This window comes from Lupinus angustifolius, chromosome LG16 (genome assembly GCF_001865875.1).
Source record: "Lupinus angustifolius cultivar Tanjil chromosome LG16, LupAngTanjil_v1.0, whole genome shotgun sequence".
NCBI lineage: Eukaryota > Viridiplantae > Streptophyta > Magnoliopsida > Fabales > Fabaceae > Lupinus > Lupinus angustifolius.
In genome coordinates, this window is record NC_032024.1 from 4,104,125 (window position 1) to 4,127,570 (window position 23,446).

Genomic DNA, 23,446 nt, shown 5'->3' on the forward strand with positions numbered 1-23,446 from the left:
GTACTCTCGATTATTTCCGATTAGGATGTTGGATGGATATTGGTGTAAGGTGGATGATCATGACATATCATGCATACATTATAATTGTGGAAGTAAATTCCCACATGCGAGTTACAAGTATGGTGTATTCCTATATTTATGTATGTGATCTGATTATGAGTATAATGTTGATTATATTATTTGATATATTGGTAATGTTGAAATAAATGGTAAGTTATGAATTTCTTCATGATGTTGGTGATAAATGATGAATTATATGTTTAAATATATTTTATGTCTGAGTGTGATATTCTGAGTAAGTCCACGCCGTCAATGAATTTATGTTCATTAGATGTCTTACTCTCTCTATTTCTCTTCTTTTCTATTGCTTGCTTTTCGGACGTGTGCTCGTCAGGCAGACAATTTTGCTCGGATTTGGAGCTACCCGTCCGTGATGTTCCAGGAGGGGCATGAGGAATTGAGGAAGAGGCAGTACCCTAGCTTTCGAGTTAGCCACTAGGAGTTGCTTACCTTTTTGTGACTTTTGAAACACTAACGGCTTCAGTTTGTTCATGTCTTTGTTTAGTGTCTTTTGGCGATGATTAATATTTTCGCCCATTCTTTTTGGATTTTGTATATGTTAGTGGCGATGTAGTTTCCGCCTTTGTTGACTTAGTTTGTATGAACTAATTATGACTTATCTGATTATATGCATTATGTATTCAGGAAATTGTGAATCAGGTTAAGTTATCATTCGATAACGATAAGTTGATTTTCCGCATTCGAGTTATTTAAAGTGATGTCCCGGAAAAGGAAGGTTTTAAAAAGGAAACAATTTTATACATCTCTTTATTCAAAAAAAAATTTTACCCATTTTTCCGCAATATTTTTAAGAAGTATTTTTCGGGGCGTTACAATTTATAACTAAAATTAAATGAGTAATGAAAATATGAAAAAATATACATGATTGGATTATAGGTAAATTTTCCAGTTATTTCTTTTTCAATATAAATCATTATGTTGTATGTAAAAAATTCATCTTTTTATATTATGATGTAATTTTATTTAGCTGTATTCATTACTAAAAATGATATTTATGTAGTAGCTGAACCACAATATGTAAGATAATACAAATAACTTGATAAAAATTATGATTAACGACATATGGTTGATAATTTTTCAAATTTGAATGGCTAACGACATGAGGAACAAAATGTTGAAATTGACATCCCAAACGAATCTTATATTGCACATTGAAATTCATAGGATAAAAAATTTGGACAAAAATATATACATTATCAATATTAAATGACTTATAATACATATATAATATATTTCATCAAATATAAAATAATTACGAAGTCAAATAAAAACATATTATTATAAGTAACATAAGCATTTACACGTGTAACAAAATTTGATTCATTATGTATAATTTTTAAAACTATCATACAAATTGTACTATATTTAGTACTCCACTATATGTTACTATTTTGACATTTATAACATATAAATTGTATATCTAATCCCCAAACAATAAGAGTGCGCGTTGACAGACACGATAGTGACTGTCAACACGCTAGTATATATAAAGCCAAAACTTAAAATAACTACCACGACGATTCTACTTTCCTATTTTGCCCATGATATTTTTTTATTTCTAAAGTAAAATTGTATTATCTCATATAACTATAATTAATACATCTCGCTTTAAGTTGGATATTATAATAAATACAAAAATTATAACATGACGTACATATAATAAAAAACATTCTAATTCTCTAAAATAAAAATTACAAATTTAATTCTTAATATTGTAAAATAAGGATGTGGGTCAGTAAACAAGAAGTGTATGTTGACACGCTAGTATATATATAACCAATAAAATATTGATAATATATTGAAAAATTAAGAATAAATTATGCTCAAACTCTCTAGGATCACTCATCCATTTTATGCATCTACACAAACTTCCATAATTTATTATGAGGACACATTCAAATAATATATTAGTCAATATATATTCATTATTTTTTTATTCTTTACAATATAATATAAAAATAATTTATGAAACATCTCATTTGAATTATTGATATTTTGTAACTAACAAAAAATAATAAAGAAATATTAACTATTATATCTATACTTCTATACTAATCTATAATGGGAAAACATCTTTTAACTGCCAAGATGGGGTAATTTTTAATATCCCATAATTGCCCTTCCTAATAACTATACCTCAATAATGAGACATAGAGTTTTCACAACTCCACAACTAAAATTTATCTCCTTTTCTTTAATTTTTCAATGACAGTTACATCTCATCTATCCTATTTCAAAATGTATTCTCTTTCATTCTATCTTCTTTCTCTTTCTGTAGGCTGATGGTTGATGACACATCCACGAGGAAACCCAAAAATGGAGATGGAGAATGAGTTGGAAACAACAAAACCAAATGTTCATTTTTTCTCTTCTCTATTTTTACTTCTCTGTTAATGAAGAATGAATATTATTATAATTGCTAATCCTTTTGTCAGTAAATATTTTTAAAAACCACTTCTTCAATTCATCCTCTCTGTTTAATTTGGTGGAACATTTGTTAGAATTGTGTATTTATGATGAATATGTTAAGTAATTCATTATTCTTTGATATTATGCTTCTTTTTTCTCTTAGTCTCCTCTTCCTTTTCCATTTCTTATCTTTAATTTCTTTATTTTGATGTAGTTTATAAAGAAAAGTGTGCACAAAACATGTTTGATGTAATGCTTCACTCGCTGCATGCAAAGACAACAACCATAAATATGTAGAGGTATGCACATTTTTCCTAGCGTTTGGTGTGGTTATAGTGGTACCTTCACCATTACCAATTCAAATTTTCTACTTCAAGCTTTGTAATTTTTATTTTATTACTACTTAGTTGATAATAAAGATATTATACATATTTTGTTTTCCAATAAATATGAGGGCAATACAAGCATTTTATAATATCATTTTTGATTTGGTAGCATTTCTAATTTATAAATTCAATACATTGAGTAACAATTTCATAATGTATCAATGAAAAGATAGAACATATCAATTATTCACCGTTCACCACTAAATTGCTCTTACTGTATCCTTACTTGAAGGTTATATGTGCTCATTTGTATAAAGAAATGGTGACTCTAATAAGATCATCAAAAGTTGTGATATAATATTTATGTGGGACATGATGACTGTTATGATCTATATGTGATACATTTTTTCAATTTTATAATCACATTTGCACGAAATATGATATTCAAAAAGCAAGATAAAATACAATTTCTTATTATGCACCAACCAAAAAACAGAGAATTGTTTTGTCAAAATTCTTTTAAATCCTTCATTGAACTCTCTAGATAGTAATCCTTGGATTATAGTCAGATTCGACTCATTAGTAAACTACCATTTCCCCACAAATCAGGTGAAAATTATATAGCTAAGTTTGCACATATGCATTCTTGAATCAACCATCATAACAGTTAGCAATCATGCATTTGTAGAAATAAGAAAGAATCTAATGAAGTGATTTTTCTTTATAGTTGAAATGCTCTTGAAACTGTATGACATAAAATATGAGACTCCCACTTAGTGACATAAAATCATGTATACCTAAAATATTTTAGATTCAATGCTATAGTGATAACTACCAATTTTTCTTGCGTATTGTTGGGATTGGCAGAATCCTTGAAGTACAATTCTGCAGTATCAAATACTCTTGCTGTGGTATTTGTTGGCATATGTTCTGGGTTTACAATTGTTGCTCTGGTGCAAGGGATTTTTTTCAAACTCCAACGTTATCTCCCAAGTTAGGCTATCAAACTTTTTTCTTTGATCTCTTCATTGCAGTTCCTATTATAGTCACAAACCTTCACATTTCATTTTAACAGTACTACTTAGCTTGCATTACCTACCTAGAGTGATTATAAAAAAACCTTACATGATGTAAGACTAAGAAAATTTTCTTATTCTCAATCATTTAACATTTAGCTCATTAGTATCATGTTTTAATAAGTGAGTCTAATTTTGTCATGTTTCCAATAGTCTATTTTAACATATACTGACACTAATCCAGATTGAGTATGTACGTATCAGTACATCATTACACAAATGGTCATGGAGTAAGTCACTATATGATTACACTAATGGTCATGGAGTAAGCCAATAATCTGATGGAAATTGATTGTTTAATCATATACTGCATTAGGCTTCCAAATATAATCATATATTGCACTGGCATAATAATATAGATCTGTAATCATATAACATACATGTAATCATATACTGCACTACCAAAAACTAAAAAACCACTATAGGTAAAACAAAAATAGATCAAAACTTATAGATATATTGCAACAAATACTTCAGGCAACATCCTTATCAAAGGATCCCACAATGTAAGCCACATACATTGTTAGTAATGCACTTTTTACTGCAATTTCAGCCTTCAAATTTGTAAGTAGTGCATTCCCTTAGTTTCCAGTTTAGTATGAAGTCATGAACCATTTGCACTCTCCGGGACATGATTTCTTCACCAAGTTTAATAAAAAACCATTATTACTATGTGTGCATATTTTCTTAAATATTAGAAGCTATAGTTATATTAATTTAGTAATACCACTACTATTAATTACTACGATCATAATTTAGAGACTATCAGGATCCTGTAGGCATCTGTTCTATATAAGGTGGGAATACAAAATTTATATTAACTTCGAGATTAACAAATTTACTGAAAAATCAATTTCTTTAAATGTAATAATTTAATATCATCTTTTAACGACTTTTCTTTTATATATTAATATAGAACTTATCTGATACTTGATGTAACAAACTCTATACAAATAACTACTAAATACTTCCCTACCTTCATATCATCCAGTCAAAATTTTCTTAACTAATTGCTTTAATTCTCTCCCATTAGAGCTAAAGTAACATACATTCAAATCATTACTTGAAAATTAACGACAAGTACATTGCCTTCTTCAACGAACAGGATTCCTCTCCAGTACTGTAGAGTCCAGTACTGAGAATGTGAGAGGGGGTATTTTTTTAAAATTATAATTTATAAAATAGTAAAAATATGAACCATTGAATTTTTGTTATTGTCATGTGTCATAATCATACACATGCACTACTCTCTCCATTAATGGAGAGGGCCAGACTCTTCTTCAACATATTACCATTATGTTATTTATCTCTCACAACTATTCCACTACATCAATTTATGCTCTCCCAATTGTTTCTCAATTACATCATACCAAATAAAAATCATTTGTCAATTTATAATATCTACTAATATGTACAATCATTACTAAAAAATAAGAATGCAATTGATAACTATTTGATTTCATCACAATTTCACATGTTCTAAATATGATAAATTTATTTGAATGATTTCGCTTTGAATTATATCATTTATATGCTCTACCTACTTTACAAATCATCCAGTTAGTCTAATGCACAAATTAAAAAAATAAGATTGACTAATTACTCGAACGAACATACTCAACTATATGTTACTATTTTGACATTTATAACATATAAATTGTATATCTAATCCCCAAACAATAAGAATGCGAGTTGACAGACACGGTAGTCGCTGTCAACATGCTAGTTATTTGAATATGTCTCCACAATATATCATATTTTGACTCTTATAGTATTTATTATTTTCAATACTACTTTTAATTGAAATAATTTTTCTTATATCAGACACTGAATAATAATTATAATTATATATATAGTTTTTATAAAATGAAATTAATTACTTCTTACCTTCTAAATATTTTGATGTTCAAAATTATGCATATATCTTAAAAATTTAACAAATAATATAAAAACTAAATGTAATTTGACTAAAATAATATTGTTTATGACTGAATTTAAAAATAAAAAATTCGAAAAATAAAAAATAAAAACAACAAGTGTTTGATAGTTAAAGAATGCATGTGTACGTTTCTAAGATACGGTATAAATAAATAAAAAGGCACAATCTAATATACAATGCTTCCACCACTTAATATATATGTAGAAAATAATGTATATTAAACTCGAATCGGTCAATGACTCAGTTAGAATATTAGGTTAATAAATTATTGGTCTAACCAATGGATCAATGGTTAGATTAGTTACCTCAGTATATATTAAAAAATTTAAAAAACTCATATTATTACACAACAATATTTAATAATTGCATACTCAAAATTTAATACATTAGCATACTAATTAAACCATCAACAAATAAAATTTAGTGACATAAGTTGAAAATATCATCAAACAACATATGAATTATGTTTTAAGTGCAACAAAAACGTACAATAAGTTAAAAATGTCATTAAATACGAAAATTTGGTTATAACGTTATCCAACAAATGACAAACATAACTATAAATAAGTTAAAAGTACTTGATTTTTCACCGAAAAATGACATCGATTTGATTGTTTTAAAAAATATATATTTGATTGACTCGGCCGGTCCAACCAGTCTGACCAAGTTTTAGGGTTAAATTAACGAAGTCAACTCGATTTGATGCAAAACTGGTTAGATGAGATACTCATATTAGTTTTCAGTTCACGGTTAAACCAGTCGGACATGTCAGTTTGAGCCGAGTTTTATAATACTAAATGTACACAACTTTATCTATACTACTGTATAAAGGTAAAAATGCGTAAGAGATATTCAGGTAATTGAGTGTAATAATTTCTACATCTCTGTTGTGTTATTATTACTATATAAATGCAAAATACATCTAAAAAATATTCACATAATTCAACATATAAAATTTCATTCAATTTATTTAGAAACGACCTGACATAATTTCTATATTTTAATTTTAGCCATTTGTAATATCATATTAAACTTCCACATATTCTTTTATTCACTTCCATTAACATATCACTCCTATTCTACATAATTTCATATTTTTATTTTCTCTCCTCATCACTTCAAAATAATAACTTTGACCTATATCAAAAAAACATTTAATGACACACCAGTACAAATAGCGAATATTTTTCATAATTTGGATGAGAGCACATCTACTGTCATTTCATGTGTTATGACTTTATGATTGATCAAAAAAATATTTAATAATTAAATTTTTATTTAAATATATATTTTTTGACTAATCACAAACAATAACAATTATATATGAAATGACAAAAACTGCACCCAATTTGAATGATAATAGAACATCGTAAACATCAAATAAAAGTATAAATAAAACTATAGTGGGTTTTGACTCGTCACTAACCTAACTTCTTTCTCTCTCAGCGCCACTTCTCCATTTCTGTTCACAATGTACTCCACTCTCTTCTCACAAACATTCTTCCCCGCCACCACCACCACTTCTCTCCGATCTCCTCCTCCTCGCTCCTTCACCATCAGAGCCTCCTCCTCCACCACCACAACCACCACCACCGATTCCCAATCCACAACTCCTAAACTCAACAAATACAGTTCCCGCGTCACCGAACCTAGATCCCAGGGTGCTTCTCAGGCCGTCCTCTACGGCGTCGGTCTCTCCGATGACGACATGACCAAGCCTCAAATCGGTGTCTCTTCTGTCTGGTACGAAGGGAACACATGCAATATGCATCTTCTTCAACTCTCTGAAGCAGTTAAAGAAGGTGTTAAAGAAGCTGGTATGATTCCGTTCCGTTTTAACACCATTGGTGTTAGTGATGCTATTTCTATGGGGACTAGAGGCATGTGCTATAGCTTGCAGTCACGTGACATTATTGCTGATAGTATTGAAACTGTTATGAGTGCTCAGTGGTATGATGGAAATATTTCAATACCTGGTTGTGACAAAAATGTAATTTCACTCTCTCTCTCTCTTTTGCTCCTTTCTTTAAGTATGCATTCAACTTTTTTTTATTTAATTACACGCAATCTTATTTCTTAAAATATTTTGTTTAAAACTTGGAAATAATTGATTTTGGTTAGAGTGATTTTTTTTTAAAGTTACAAGAAATAGCTTCGAATAAAGATATGTTGTCCCAAGTTATGTTCCAAGTCCTGTCCCCCGCCTCGTGATAATGAATGAAAAACAACAATAACAATGAATGTTTATATGATAATGAATGAAAAACAACAATAACAATGAATGTTTATATTTTTTTAACTGACGGGGGTCATGTTTTCGTTGCCGCGGGCCAGGATTTAACACATAAGATCTTTGTTCATACAGCTTCTGAGATTGTAAAGTCTAGCCAACTGAAGTGTAAGTGTCATAGCTAGGTTCTGAGTTGTTGTTATGTTGCATTTATGGAATTGGTGATAATTTCTATGTGGCTGCAATTGAGGTTGTGTGGGTAACTGCAAAAAAAATGCAATGTTGAGGGTACATCTCATAACATTGGTTGTAAGGGTGTTGTGTCTGAAATCTAGAATATTTTGTTATATAAGGTTATTTGTGTAAAGACAGCATAAAACTTCAAGGGGATACCAGATAAGTCTAACTATAATATATAATCTCAAGGGGTAAGTTAGGATGATATAAATCTCAGGAGGTCTCTGTTTTTCTTAACTTGAAAGGTTGCTGGGTGTAATTAAGGCAACTATAAGGTGAGGTCAGAATAAAATTTTGAATATATTGCAATTGAGTTATATTATTATATATCTCAGCCGATCCCACCTAGTGGAATTTAAGGCATTGTTGCTGTTGTTGTTTGAGTCATATATCTCACACTTTTACAGATGCCAGGTACAATCATAGCAATGGGCCGGCTCAACCGACCAAGTATTATGGTTTATGGTGGGACTATAAAGGTACATGTATATCTAGCTTTGTCTTCTAATTGTGTAATTCATATATTTCCATGATAACAGTAAGTGTTATGTGCTATTCATGTAAAACTTCAGTAAGCTTTTCGTTATTGAAAATGATGGTTTTTAATTTTTTTTAAAGAATGCTACTAATTCAGGTATCTTTGTTTATCTTTCTAATTTTTACCATTGCCTTTTTTTTCAGCCTGGTCATTTTCAGGGGAAGAGTTTGGACATAGTGACTGCTTTTCAGGTAGTTGCTGTTTGAACTGTGGATCTCATCCCATCTCTTATTGTTATCACTTAATTTCTCCCTTTATTGTGTATTCATTCAAAGGTGAATTTTATAAAAAAAGTTTTGTCAAGATAAAGCAGAGAGACTTTTACAAAAGTTTCTCTACAGGGAGAATAAGAGATCCTCCTTGTAAGAGAAACTTTTATATTGTCAAACAGGATGTTCTATCTTCTGTTTTTGTATCTCTCCTTCAGTATGGACTTTTATTTTTAAGAAATAAACCCAGAATGTATTTATATTGATGTAGGAAATACTATATTCTATAATATGAATTGAGTTTTCCTTGAATATCAAAACTTGAAGTATATTATCCAGGTAATGCAACTCTTGTTAATCACATTTTATTAAATTTTGGTTCTCTCGCAGGTTTATGGAGAATATGTGAATGGATCAGTTAGTGATGAACACAGACAAAATGTTATCCGCAATTCTTGCCCTGGTGCTGGGGCTTGTGGTGGAATGTATACTGCTAATACCATGGCTTCTGCAATAGAAGCTATGGGAATGTCTCTCCCCTATAGGTAAGTTAAGTACACATATGAAAGTTCCCATGGTTGGCTTTTCTTGAATGTGGATTACCTCTATTATCTGTTTATGTAGCTCATCTACACCTGCTGAGGATCCACTAAAGTTGGATGAATGTCGTTTAGCTGGGAAATATCTTCTTGAGTTATTGAAGAAGGACGTGAAGCCACGAGATATTATCACTCGTAAATCACTACGTAACGCAATGGTTATGGTTATGGCACTTGGTGGGTCTACCAACGCTGTGTTGCATTTTATTGCTATTGCCAAGTAAGTGATGTTTGGTCGCAGAGATCCTGTTCATATACAATAGTTCTCAGAGGAAAGCTAATATAAGGATTTGGCAGGTCTGTCGGCATCGAATTGACACTAGATGATTTCCAGAAGGTCAGCAACGAGGTTCCTTTTCTTGCAGATCTTAAGCCTAGTGGAAAATATGTCATGGAAGATCTTCATAAGGTACACATTTGATGTTTAACTTTATTAATTGTGCCTTTCCCTTGCTTCTATTATTCATTTTTCCTGGTCATGTGCTTATGGTGTTTATGCTCTGCTATCATTCTTAGTCTTGAATTTTTTTATAGATTGGAGGCACTCCTGCCGTTATCCGCTATCTTCTTGAACAAGGCTTTCTAGATGGGGACTGCTTGACTGGTTTGGCTACTTCTCCATGTGTTAAAAATAGAAAATTCTGTTGCTAAAAATATACAAATTGCTAACATAGATATACCTCCTCTCCAGTCACTGGGAAGACACTAGCTGAAAATGCAGAACTTTTCCCTCCTTTGTCTAAAGGACAGGTGTGATCATATTCTGTTTAATTTTAGAGTGTTGCCATTGATTGACTGTCAATAAGTTCTCTTGACAGGCTACAATTTTTCTTTGATATGGACGCAGGACATAATAAGGCCAATAGAAAATCCCATCAAGAAGACAGCACACCTTCAAATACTATATGGGAATGTTGCACCACAGGGCTCTGTCGCTAAAATTACTGGAAAAGAGGGGCTGTACTTCTCTGGTGAACTTTCTTTCTCCCTTTTGTTGAAGTTCTAAAAAATATCTTTGCTCAAATTATAATTGTTCATACCACAACCTATTAATAACAAGGACCCTTTTACAGGCCCAGCATTTGTTTTTGAAGGAGAGGAGGCAATGATTGCAGCCATTTCAGAGGATCCTCAGAGTTTTAAGGTATTTCTTTCTATTTAACTCAACTCAAGGGGCTAGTGCTAGTGCTAGTGCTAATGAATGAATGATCAAGAACTGAACTTGTTATGAAAACTTTAATTAGCTCCTGAACCTATAAGAAAGAGAGGTCTAGTGCACGAGGTTCCCACTTAGTGAAGTCTGGGGAGTGTAGATGTACGCAACCTTATCCCCACAAACGGAGAGGCTGTTTTCATGATTTGAACCAATGACCTTATGGTCACTAAGCAACTTTATTGTTGCGCCAAGATCGCCCTCTAAATAGCTTCCGACCTATATTAAATTAATTTTTTTAGATCTAACTTGGATAATCAAAATCATAATGACACTGGATGGAAGCTCAAAAGGAATGAGAAAGGAGTTGGCTATTTTTGTAACGAAGTGCCTAGAAACTGGTGGGTAGAAACTATGGTATTAAGAAGGACAATTTCAAAATGCCTTGAGATAATATTTTTCAGTTCAGTTTTATCTTGTTTTTCACATAGCAGGTCCTTAATCTATATATCAATGCTACCCAAAATAACTCAAAAAAACCTTCTAAAATTAATTCATGTTCCTACAGAAGCCACATAAAATTATCCAATATCAGTATAATTTGACCATGCAAGGCACATGTTTGAACCTTTTTTCAATTGAAATTGTAGAATAATATTGCTAGAGTTCAATTTGGTTGGATATAAATTCGAATTTGCTATTTATTATAATCAAGTAAATTCAATCACTCTGGTTTCATGTGCTTGTGTCAAGTTATTGCATAAATTTTAGCTGTTGGTGTTTCAGTAGTCTGTTTGCAAATATTCTTTTGATTCTGGTGCTTGTTGCACCTAATGTTTTCTTTGGAGCTATATTCATTCTGAATTTGGTTTCAATTGCTACCCTTTCACAGTACTGTCACTGTACTGGGTTCAGTTTTTCATGGATATAATTATAACCATACTCATTGGAGCTAAAGTGAAAACCTTATCTAATATCTTCCATATGATATTTCACCTTTCAGGGGAAAGTGGTTGTAATCAGGGGAGAGGGACCTAAGGGTGGTCCGGGCATGCCTGAGATGTTAACACCAACTAGTGCAATAATGGGTGCAGGTCTTGGAAAGGTAGTATCACCTAGTTTATTCTGTTAGTTTGTAATACCGTTCTGCCCAATTTGACTATTAATTTGGTTTGAATTGCTACCCTTTCACAGTACTGTCACTGTACCAGGTTTAGTTTGTGATATGATCTCAGTAAACATAAATGGTTACATGTTTTTATATTATTGTAACTGGAATACCCTTTTTTAACCATTTCAATCTGCGATACTGCAGGATGTTGCTCTATTGACTGATGGAAGATTTTCGGGAGGTTCACACGGGTTTGTGGTTGGTCACATATGCCCTGAAGCCCAGGTGACTATGCTACAATAAACTAATAAAATTCAGATGCATCCTATGTGAAGTGTATGATAATTGGTCAAATGAATTTTGGGTAGTCAATTCCTGTCTTTAATTGATACAATGTAACATCTCCATACCCGGTGTGTTTGTGTTTTTCCCTTTTCAAAATTAATTACAATGTAAATTTTTATTTCATCTCATGAGTTACAATTATTTTCTATGTTCTAAGAAAGATCTGGTTTGGTTTTTATCTGATAACCTGGAGTGGCCAAAATGGTGGCTTGCTTTTGAAATTCATAGCAATAGAGTTAGCGTGCGAACATACTATAAGTTAACACATAACACTGAAGTGAGAAAGAAATATGCCTCACCAATGCCATCATTAAATGGTATGGTGGACACTATTTTTTTAAAGGGATTTTAATGATGTCTTGTCTACTTTTAGAATTGTTACCATGCGTTTCTAAAATCATTCAGATATACAATTGTGATCTGTATGTATGTGAGATTGGAAACATTTCAATTGAATGCTGTGTGAAAATTATTTTGGTATTAAAAAATATTTTGCAAATTCACTTGAAGGCAATTTCTAATGCTCAAGCTATTTGTAGTAGGCGTTAGGATAACATTCCAAGTTGTTACTGCTGAGGATAATGCACTGATGCTCAATTGGTAATTGGAGTTACGTGCTACTTTACCCCTCTTACTAGAAAAGAAGATTACCTTATGGAGAAGCTAAGCTTAGAGCTAAGAAATTAAAAGATGTCTGCAATATAATTGCGTTTATGCTTTAACATGATGAATAGTTGATGACTTGGCATGCTTTTATTTTGTTTCTTCTGGGAAATGTTGATGTATTTTGTCTGTTAAGATAACCAAGGTCTGAAACAGTTTCTTGTAGCAGACGAATAATATGTTGAATGGCTTCATTGATGTTACAGGAAGGTGGTCCAATTGGATTGATTCAAAATGGAGATGTTATCAACATTGACTGTGAGAAGAGGAGAATTGATGTTTTGTTGACAGATGAGGAGTTGGAAGCACGCAGGAAGAGATGGTCTGCTCCTCCATACAAAGCTACCCGAGGAGTTTTGTACAAGGTACATAACCTAAAGCTTCTTGTGGGCAAAAATAGAGAGCACATATAATGTTTTTCGAACTGTCTGTTACTTTTTGTTCCTTATATATAATAAAGGGCGGCATAGTGCACTAGGCTCCCACTTAGTGGGGTTTGGGGAGTGTAGCCTTCCCCCAACAAGCGGAGAGGCTGTTTTCAGGATTTGTTCCTTATGTAGTTCAAAGAATACTGCCTTAGTTCTCCAAGTTGTGAGAGGGTTCATTCTCATCTCTCTAGGGTTTGTTTACCAATTGGTTATTGGAGGGCAATCGAGGGAAGGAAAGACTTTAGAGCCATGAAATACATTTCGGAGATGACTCTCAAGCCCTCCCTTTCCCTCCCCCTTAAAAATAAACTCGCAAACAGACCCCATAGATTATACATTCATAACATATTCAGAGAAATTTTAATGATGTTTTGATGGAAAGGACAACATGGCATTTTTAGCTGATTTAAGTTGGTATATCTACGCAGTTGTCAAACTTATAAAACTTGCAACAAATCTAAGGAATCCTGGAATGATAAATGTGGCTGAACAACTCTAGGTCCTGGGGTCATAAAACACAACAACAATCAGCCTTAATTACCGAGTCGGCTATGTCGACCAAACGACGAGTATACTTGTATTTTAACGAAATAAATAAGATACCCACAACTGCACCTTTGTTGATAACGAAATCTGATCTACAAAATTGTTGGTAATAATTTTTTCCTGTGTCTTGAAGCTTATATCTTGTTTTTCTGCATGCAGTATATTAAAAATGTGAAATCAGCTTCTAGCGGATGTGTAACAGACGAATAGAGGTGACAAGTTTTGGGTGGCTTGCAGAGCAAAAACTGATTATATCCCTTAGTGCCTTTTTAATGAGGTATTACCATTTCGGCTTAAAAGGCACATGTCTACGTAGCTCAATGTATTACTTGATTTATCCTTATTTTTTGCTATATTATTCGAGACTTCATTTTCTCTTGGAATAGTATTTTTTGTTTGACCTTATTAGATGTTACTTCAGTTAGTGAAGAAATGATGTATTGATGTTTGGTAAAATTTCAATGATGGAAGGCCAGAGGTTGAATATAAAGCATCAAATGTAATAAGAATTCATTAATTTTGTATTTGGATATATTGTTCTTTGAGAAAAAATGTATGCATTGTCATTATATGAGTTTGATACACTATCACATATTTAATATCATTGATTCTTCAACAAAAAGTAATCCAATGGTGAATGATGTAATGAGTGTATATAAATCTTTACACTGACAGTGCATAGATATTACATTCTTGTATTTTTCCAAGCTAATTGTAATTTCTCTTCGACTGCCTATAGCACTTGAAAATGGGGATTTCTGAGTTTTTAGTACTAATGTGTTTATGGTCTTTGTGGCTATGGTGGTGAAAGTCTTAGCAATATTCTCACGTGATGCTTAGTCAAAATGACAAATTTTCAAGCACAGCGGTCAATACTACCCTTTTTTTGCACTTTCCTTCATTAATAAAGCATGATTTGATAGTATATTTCATTAATTGAAACAGAGAACTGTGGAATGAGAAAAGGAAAGAATCACCAGATAAATGAATGAGTATAGTGGGAAGGGTACTAGGAGTTAGATTGAGTCATGGTCGCATTGACTAACTCAGATCCATCCTTACAGAAAGATTGGAGAGAAGACACAGGTTTCTTAAGAACTTGAAAATATTTGGTGCATTGCACAAATATTAGAATAAGATTGAGTCTCATACACTTTATTATATAAGTACATCCCTTATCAAAGATAAAAGGATAATAACAAAAAAATTAGTTGAAAATTAATACTAAATGAAATAAATTATATCTTACATAAGCTAATGCTATGTATATGATTAGATTTTCAACTTTTCTTTACTAGTACTATATCGTTTTATTTAATATCAATTCACATTGCATCTATAAGTAACTTGATACCCTTCATGATATCTTCAAGCTGAAATGACTGAACTCAACATACATAGTTCACAATGTACACTAATTCTAGCCTCAATTTTTTCTTCCACCTCCTTTCTTTCCTCCATTTATCAGTTTCATCCTTCCTCTCTGCATCAAATAGTTTCTCCAAGTCCGGTTTCATCACCCTTCCTGTTCACACAGATCCATTGACCCACCAATACTACACCTCAATTGGTATAGGAACACCTATAAAAAACTTCAATCTAGTATTGATCTTTCAGGAAAATCCCTTTGGTATGACTGACAGTAACTACACTTCATCATCCTGTCCATTGTGACTAAATTTTTTGAAAACGTAGCTCATCCAGTTGTGCAGCAAGCACAGGAAAGAAGGAAGATGGTCAAGCTGTGTGATGTAGTGTAGTCATAGGAATATATTGGATGTATTTATATATAAACAGCTCAACAAACTCTAACTACTAACCAATATTATGAAACTCGAGCTAAACATTAAACTAGAATAGTTCTTGTATTAATTTAGTCGGTTTAAATAGTTAAATTATTCGATTGAACTTGATAATTCCATATCTGATTAATAATTATGTATAATTATATTAAAGTAATAATATTTTTCTATCTTTTTTGGACCAAAGTATATTTGAATAATGTTCCATTTTTTTAATTTTAAGTTAATTGTCCATTTCACTTTCCGAGTTATTCCAATTTAACTAAATTTAATATGGTTGGAACGGAATTTATCCGATTCAAAGTGGTTCATCTCCTCATTCAATTAAGATTAAAACTACCATCATTTTTAAGTTCGATCAGCAATCGGAATGGTCGGACTATCCTATCTGGTCCTCACAACATTATTATAAGTGACTTCTATTATTTACAAATACATATATTGCTAAGACTATACCTCATCACACAATAGTTTTCTTTGGTGAAAATATTTGTCACTTGCAATATAAAGCAGTTAATTTGACACAGCCAAATCTCAACTGTGATATACATAAACAAAGCAGACATCTAGATAGCGATCTGAACATGTGGTTGGAGATTGTATGTTCTAAATGGTGTTTCATTTTATGTCACAAGCCAATCAGAGGATTCAACTTTTTTACTTTTTGTTTTTAAAATTTTTATTTTATCCACGTGATAATATATTATTGGCTTGAGATAGGGAAAGAGACACCGTTGGAAACAAGTAATCTATCCATGAACTTGTATGCTCAATTTGAGTGATACATTTTCTCGAGATTCTCGAACTGGCATTTTTATCTAATAAATTATCTCTCTATAAAACATTAATATTTACTCATTATTTAGCTACGAGAATAATACCCGTAGAGCCTTATAGCTGCTTTTTATTTTGATCATTTCCATACAATTCTACACAATTATCTCATATACCCCTAGAATCATCTTGCCGAATCAACTTTAACAATTACAAAAGTTCATCTGTTACATACAAAGAATAATATATATATTTTTAGGCTAAGAGAAAATAAGAAATTTTCATCATGAAAAGCTGCAGTTCAAATTCATAGAAGAATATATTTTGGGGTTTGCAACTTGGCAAAGATCAGTGTATATTATATTAACCAAATTGCTCCTGCAACACTGGAACTGCAATAGGATAATATATTTCAATTCCATATATATCAAAAATATACACAACATGCGATTACAATAAAGCCAAAATTGATGAAACAAATATATCCCAACCCGCCAATGTTTGATTGTATATCGGTTGCAACATGCAACTAAGTTGAGAGTGATGAAGATCATGGCAAGGCATGCATGAAGGGAAGGAATTAAGGAACAGATAAAAATGCATGGGAATGATGAGAAAATAACAATCACACTGTTTTTAATTCACGAGGGCACGTAATTGAAGCAAGATCATAAACGTGAGACGCTTAATGTTTTATAAGCAAGAGAGGGAGACAGAGAAAATGCATGTGTAAATGTATCTATGAGTAAACTACGTTAAGGAATACTTCACGAGAAAGCAACCTATAGCATTTATTATGAACCTTGATAGATAGGGTTAGAGATAGGCTCATTTCGGTTAACGGAGAGAGAAATGCTATGAAAAAGTTAAAGAAAAGCAATATACATTGATACTCCTCTCCATTAATGGAAGGTTGTTTACTTTTTATATTGAAAAAAGATGTATGTATCAGTAGTGTATAAGTTTTATATATTATTATATATCATTTATTATTCATATTTAATTATCATTGTACCTTAAAAAGAAATCAAAATAAATGATAACTGATATAATAACTATGTATAAATTTTTACACTGACAATAACAATGCATAAATATTAGATTATTTTATATTCCCTCTCGACCACATTTATCTTTCATATAATCTAAGATGAAAACATCCACATATGAATATCATCCTGTTTAATAGGGGATGAAGATTGTGATACATGGCATAAATAAACATTTAATATTAATAATTTTAAATTATTTTTTCTTATATTGTAGTATTAGACTCTCAAATACTTTAGAGATCTGAACTCACAAAATATGGCTTGGGCTACCTCTTCTTACAATATTCTTTTAAATACATAAACTTAAACCAAATTCTTATTTTAGGAGAAACAAACTTGTATGCATTATCTGAATCAACCTTCCATGGTGACTCTTGTTTTATTTACTTTGCTATAAATAGAGAAGACTTTAATTTGTGTGAGAGAGCAAGCTAACAAAAAGATAGAGGATAGAGAAAGTCTCAACCATAGTTATCTTGAACCAAATCCAAACCATGTCTCACATAGCTGTGGAGAGGAATAGGAGAAGACAGATGAATGAACATCTCAAAGTTTTAAGATCCTTGACCCCATGTTTCTATATTAAAAGAGTACCATCCTCCAAATTACTCATCTTCTCTTCTTTCTTACTTGTAGCTTTCCTTCAAAATTCTAACTTATTTCAATAAGCTTGTTAGATAATTGAAATAACTAACATAATTTATAGAAGATTCAATTTAAGCGATTATAACATAAGTTCTCATGTGATAAACATTTATTCAATGAACATTCACTTAAACTATTGATCAAAACACACCCTTTATGTGTTTAAGTGTCTTATCAATTCTAACTTTGACTTTTATTTGATTTTAGGGAGATCAAGCTTCTATCATTGGAGGAGTGATAGAATTCATCAAGGAGTTACACCAAGTTCATCAAGCTTTGGAGTCTCAGAAAAGAAGAAAGAGTCTAAGCCCTAGTCCCGGTCCGAGTCCAAAAACACTGCAATCAACAGTTATTCAACTTGATAACTCCTCCAGAATTGAGACTGATCAATCTTTTAAGGAGCTAGGAGCAAGTTGCAACTCTTCAACCGCTGATGTAGAGGTGAAAATTTCGGGTTCAAATGTGATTCTGAAAGTGATTTCACACAGAATTCCGGGTCAAGTTGCAAAGATTATAGGTGTTTTGGAAGGTCTTTCATTTGAAGTCCTTCATCTGAATATCAGTAGCATGGAGGATACTGTCCTATACCACTTTGTTGTTAAGGTAAATGGCATAATTGTTCTTGTAATAATCACTTTATAGATTAATTAATTGCTTTTAAACTTAAATGCTTCTGGCTTTTATTTGATTAGTATACAGTTAATATAACATATATAGGAATATTCAATGAAGGTAAGGTGACATTCTCAAATCTTGTGATTTTATCATTCTCATAGTAGTTATAGAATAAGCAGCCTAGTGCAATTAGGGTTTCAAGCTAGCAATTATCATACTAGGAAATGGTTTACTAAATCACTTTCAATATCAAAAGCACACATACAAAGTGAAACGATATTTACTAAAATCAATAGATTGATGTTCACTTGCTCCTCTTGATTTTGATCTACACAATCTATGAGATTTTATACCCTTTTTCAAATGAGACACATCATTCATATTCTAACTTTTAGTGCATGATTTGTAACAAATATTTTTCTAACCTTGTTTTGTTTATGATTGATTCATGTTTCGGTGGTTTTTCCCTATTTGAAAGAGTTGTTCACTTGTTCTCAATACATCTTTAATTAAAAGAAATATATATTTTTTCTTGATGAAAAAATCTAAGCACATAAATATTCCTTACACTGTCATTATTCAATAGAGTGGCATTCTCTTTGTTTTGTATTTGGCTTCAGCAATATTTTGCTTTAGTTCTTCATTATTAGGACCCTTTATCTTGATGTTTTTACTACAACAGATAGGGCTGGAATGTCAACTAAGTCTAGAGGAACTTGCCATGGAAGTACAACAAAGTTTCAGCTCTGAAGCAATTACTGTGCTGTGAAGATGAAGTATTGCATAAGAGACTTAATTTCCAATAGCTTGTGAATAAAATATGAGCATGTGAAAGACATGCACAAAAACCATTTCTAGATAAACTATAAACTAGGGCTATTATATCATAACTGTTGTCAGAAACTTCATGACAATGGGAAATATCATGTTTCTTGATATATGGTAATATACATGCATCTTGTTTGTGGATTTATATCTTTCTATTTATAGATTTCAAACTAATCATTTATAACCAATACGATATTTATAGTAGTATAAGACTTTCAGATAGATCAAATGGTTAAAAATTTGATTCGTATGAACGATATTTGTTGGAGGGATAGTTACACATCTCAAAAGATATAATTGGTTATATAAAAAGCCAATTATTATACAAATAGAACATCTTTTTCTCCAGATTAAACCTTCACTTTCGAAAACATTGGTCCTTATAGGATCAAAACTTACTTACTCTGACTGGTTGATAGATCCATTGGAATATATAAGCGTTGGTAGAATTTGTATAACTTCTATAGTTGTATTTGTTGACTAGTAGTAAATTTCTCTACTCGTTGAGCCTTCAATTTATTATTGGGAATTGAGAAACATGAATTTAATTGGTGGCACAAGATTTTGAAGCAGAACCGATATCAATATTATCTTTGTACTAAATGGATTGTTTACTCTTTTATTTATTTATTCCAAACCTTTTTGGATTCAAATTAACATTTGACCTAGAACAAGAAAATACAAGCCATGCTACAAAAACACATATTCTCATTACAACTTCAACATGTAATTTTCGTCAAAAAATATATTTCTATTTAACTATCATTCTCAAATTTTAACTATTACTCTCAAAGTTCAAAATAATGTTTATTATTTATTTATCAATTATATATATTACCCTTATTATTGTGGAGGGAGGAAATTATAGTAGAGTAAAGTACATGATGAGAAGGATACAATAGAAAAATTAATAACAAATATTTTAAAAACTATAAAAATTCTGATTTTTTATACATGTAAACATACATATAAATCAATATTGAGAGCATATTTTGTACATGTTGGCCCAAACTTTGTCGTGAGCATCTAATTTTAAGAATTAAACGCTACATAGTAGAAACGGGTCTGTATTGCTATTTCAACCAAAGCCCATTTTGATTGAAACTATTGATTTCTCTCTCTATATATATAATTATTTCATTTGATCATTAATCGATGGATGAGAAATTTTGGAGTTTTAATTTCAGTTTTGATAAAATTAAAATTTATAACTATTTTGACCTGTGAATTACTTCGGAATGTAGGAGGAAGAGGGTAATATAATATTTCTTAGTTGCATCATTGATAATACTTCTTTGTTAAGAATGAAACAGACAAAAAGTAGTTCACGCATCTACCTAAGTGTACTATTGTTTCAAAGAATATTTCGGCATTTTAAAATCTCAGTCACTTTATGACTATTGGGTTCTCATAATGTGAGTTGTGATATCCTTATGACTATTTCTTTCCTTTCTTTAACTTAATTTATACTTGTGTTTTTTCTTTTTGTAATTCATTTTCTCTTCTTATCTGTTTATGCACTTGCACCTAATGCTATATTCGGGAGTCTTGTTTTAAAAGTAAAGAGAAAAATGACTTTGGAATGAAAGATTTTAGAGGTTTTTGAAAACACTTAAAACCCTCTACATTGCATGTATATTTTCATGTTTCTCTCGATTTGAGTTTTTTCTAGAAATAAATATATTAGAGTATCTAAACACCCTTACTAAAATTTTGTAATTATACTCTTGTATATTTTATATTGTTAATTAGATTTTTAAAGGAATATTTGACAATATTTTTGTATTTTAACTCTTCATTATTATTTCATCTAAATTTCTTACTCTCAAACAAAAATAGAAATTTAACTCGATTTGACTTCATTTCTCCTTCTCTTTCTCCCCTTCCATGCTCCTTGTCCTTGATTTCTCTCTTTTCCTCCCTCTCACAATTAGTATTGGCAATTATGGCCGCCCTCCACATGCTCATACAATGCCCACCAAAATTAGGGCAGACATGCCAGTTTTTAAATTAAGCCTAAAATATCATGTCTTGCCCACCCTAAACATGGGTAGGGCGGACTTGCGAGTCGCCTTAAATTGAAAAAAAACTAAAAATGATATAGTACATGGAATACTAGAAGATATTATATATTGTCTCCTATTTTTATTTCACAGCTGAAAAATTGCAATATTCATGTTATCATACTTGAGATCACATGAATAGACAATATGATGGTGAGATTCAAAATACATAACATAACAATTTGTTTTGCATAAATCGGACATGTAGTTAATTGGTAAGATGTTATATTTTAGAAAATTGCTACATTGTATTTTTCATTGTTTTCCATGGGCCGCCCGTTTGAAATGTTTGTGGACGAAATGACATGTTGGGCAAACATTTTATGGTGAATGAACACATTTTTCATGCACTTACAGAACTGTACATGAGATTTTCACCTTATATGACTTCTCGCGAATAAAATCGTTCAAAAATAAATAGATTTAGATTTAACTGATAAAATAATAGGAAATACATACATATCTTTAATGAAGAATATGATAGAATAGCATAATTTTTGAGATTTTATAGAACCGATTGGTCTATTGAATTTTTGTATATCTTGTTTTAATATATAACTAAACATGTATTTTTATAGAGAATTCAAAATGTACGACCTAGCCCATAGACATAACCTAAATTGGTAATAATTCTCACAACTCTAACATAAACCTGAGAGTTATTGAGAACTTTGAAACAAAGACTACTGAATTTAGGATCCATTGTTGCGTTAAAATGTCTTAATTGTTGGCGTGTTTAGCAGCAATAATGGTATAATTAGTAGGCAGTACCTTCTATTGAATTTAAATATTAAGACAAGCACAAACACAAATCCCCACTCTCCGCAATTTATGGCTGCAGCAAAAAGACATGAAACAAATATTAGAATTATTTTTCCTTTTGTTTATTTATCCTCCACCTAACCCATTCGTAATATCATTATCATTTGAATATAAGAGTATAGCCCATTATTTAAGCAATTACAAGAGCATTAATTATTTATTTACATAAAGAAAATAACTACTTCCTCCATTTTTAATTGTCTATCTAGAGAGAAAAAAATGTTCACTTTTTGTGCTTTTTATAAAATTAAAGTAATATTAATTTTACTTTCTTTTTTTAAATTCTGCTCTAGATGGTTAACAAGGGAGATAATAAATGGAATATAAGGTCTTAAAATCTTATAGAAAGATAAAGGTTAAGTTAAAGAAATATTCATATAATTTCAATAGTATTAAACATATTAATTATGATTCTTAATTTATGTTTGATAATATTAGAAAATAATTAAAAAAGAATGAAACAACGAGAAATAGTTTTAGTGATGTAATACCTATCTAAATCTAAATTCATGCATCATATAATGTAAATCTTCAATCGTTGGGAGCAACATTTAATGGTTGGAGTAACCACCATTCTAATAAAGATTATTTCTTACCCATTAAATAAAAAATATTACTAGTTAACATACAAATTTTTTTTTAATAGAATAAGGGTGTATACTAACTACTATTGAAAAATCAAATAGATGTTAATTATTGAGAAAACCACCAAGTTGATGCTATCACAACCACAATTATGGACTTTTGCCACCACCCTAGTAGCCTACCACTAAAGGCAGTGACAATTTTATAAAAATAAGACTTAGCTAATTTTAACTCATTTGATCCACCATGCCGTTAGACAAAAATACTCATCTTATAACATTGAGATATTTAAGTCATTTTATTTGTTATCTTATTTTTATAATTAAGAGGAAAACCCTTAAAATATGCTAAATAAATTTTCCTCCTTATA

At 31.0% G+C, this 23,446-nt stretch overlaps 2 protein-coding genes across 2 annotated transcripts; both read left to right on the forward strand.

The window, feature by feature from the left end:
* On the forward strand, positions 7,254-14,376 carry LOC109330087 (dihydroxy-acid dehydratase, chloroplastic). Its single transcript, XM_019564105.1, has 14 exons — positions 7,254-7,821; positions 8,706-8,777; positions 8,980-9,027; positions 9,436-9,590; positions 9,670-9,864; positions 9,942-10,053; positions 10,179-10,248; positions 10,336-10,394; positions 10,492-10,615; positions 10,718-10,788; positions 11,801-11,902; positions 12,113-12,193; positions 13,123-13,281; positions 14,050-14,376. The coding sequence occupies exons 1-14, from the start codon at positions 7,303-7,305 to the stop codon at positions 14,098-14,100; spliced, it is 1,818 nt and encodes a 605-aa protein (XP_019419650.1). The 5' UTR covers positions 7,254-7,302; the 3' UTR covers positions 14,101-14,376.
* LOC109329500 (transcription factor MUTE) lies at positions 17,878-19,763 on the forward strand. The gene is made up of 3 exons (XM_019563186.1): positions 17,878-18,108; positions 18,371-18,766; positions 19,461-19,763. The coding sequence occupies exons 1-3, from the start codon at positions 18,013-18,015 to the stop codon at positions 19,545-19,547; spliced, it is 579 nt and encodes a 192-aa protein (XP_019418731.1). The 5' UTR covers positions 17,878-18,012; the 3' UTR covers positions 19,548-19,763.

Coding starts and splice junctions, on each gene's coding strand:
- LOC109330087 (XM_019564105.1), top strand. CDS start 7,303: ATGTACTCCACTCTCTTCTCACAAACATTCTTCCCCGCCACCACCACC. Junction 10,616..10,717: donor AGAGGGGCTGTACTTCTCTG/GTGAACTTTCTT, acceptor ACCCTTTTACAG/GCCCAGCATTTGTTTTTGAA. Junction 10,789..11,800: donor AGGATCCTCAGAGTTTTAAG/GTATTTCTTTCT, acceptor TTCACCTTTCAG/GGGAAAGTGGTTGTAATCAG.
- LOC109329500 (XM_019563186.1), top strand. CDS start 18,013: ATGTCTCACATAGCTGTGGAGAGGAATAGGAGAAGACAGATGAATGAA. Junction 18,109..18,370: donor CATGTTTCTATATTAAAAGA/GTACCATCCTCC, acceptor ATTTGATTTTAG/GGAGATCAAGCTTCTATCAT. Junction 18,767..19,460: donor TATACCACTTTGTTGTTAAG/GTAAATGGCATA, acceptor TTACTACAACAG/ATAGGGCTGGAATGTCAACT.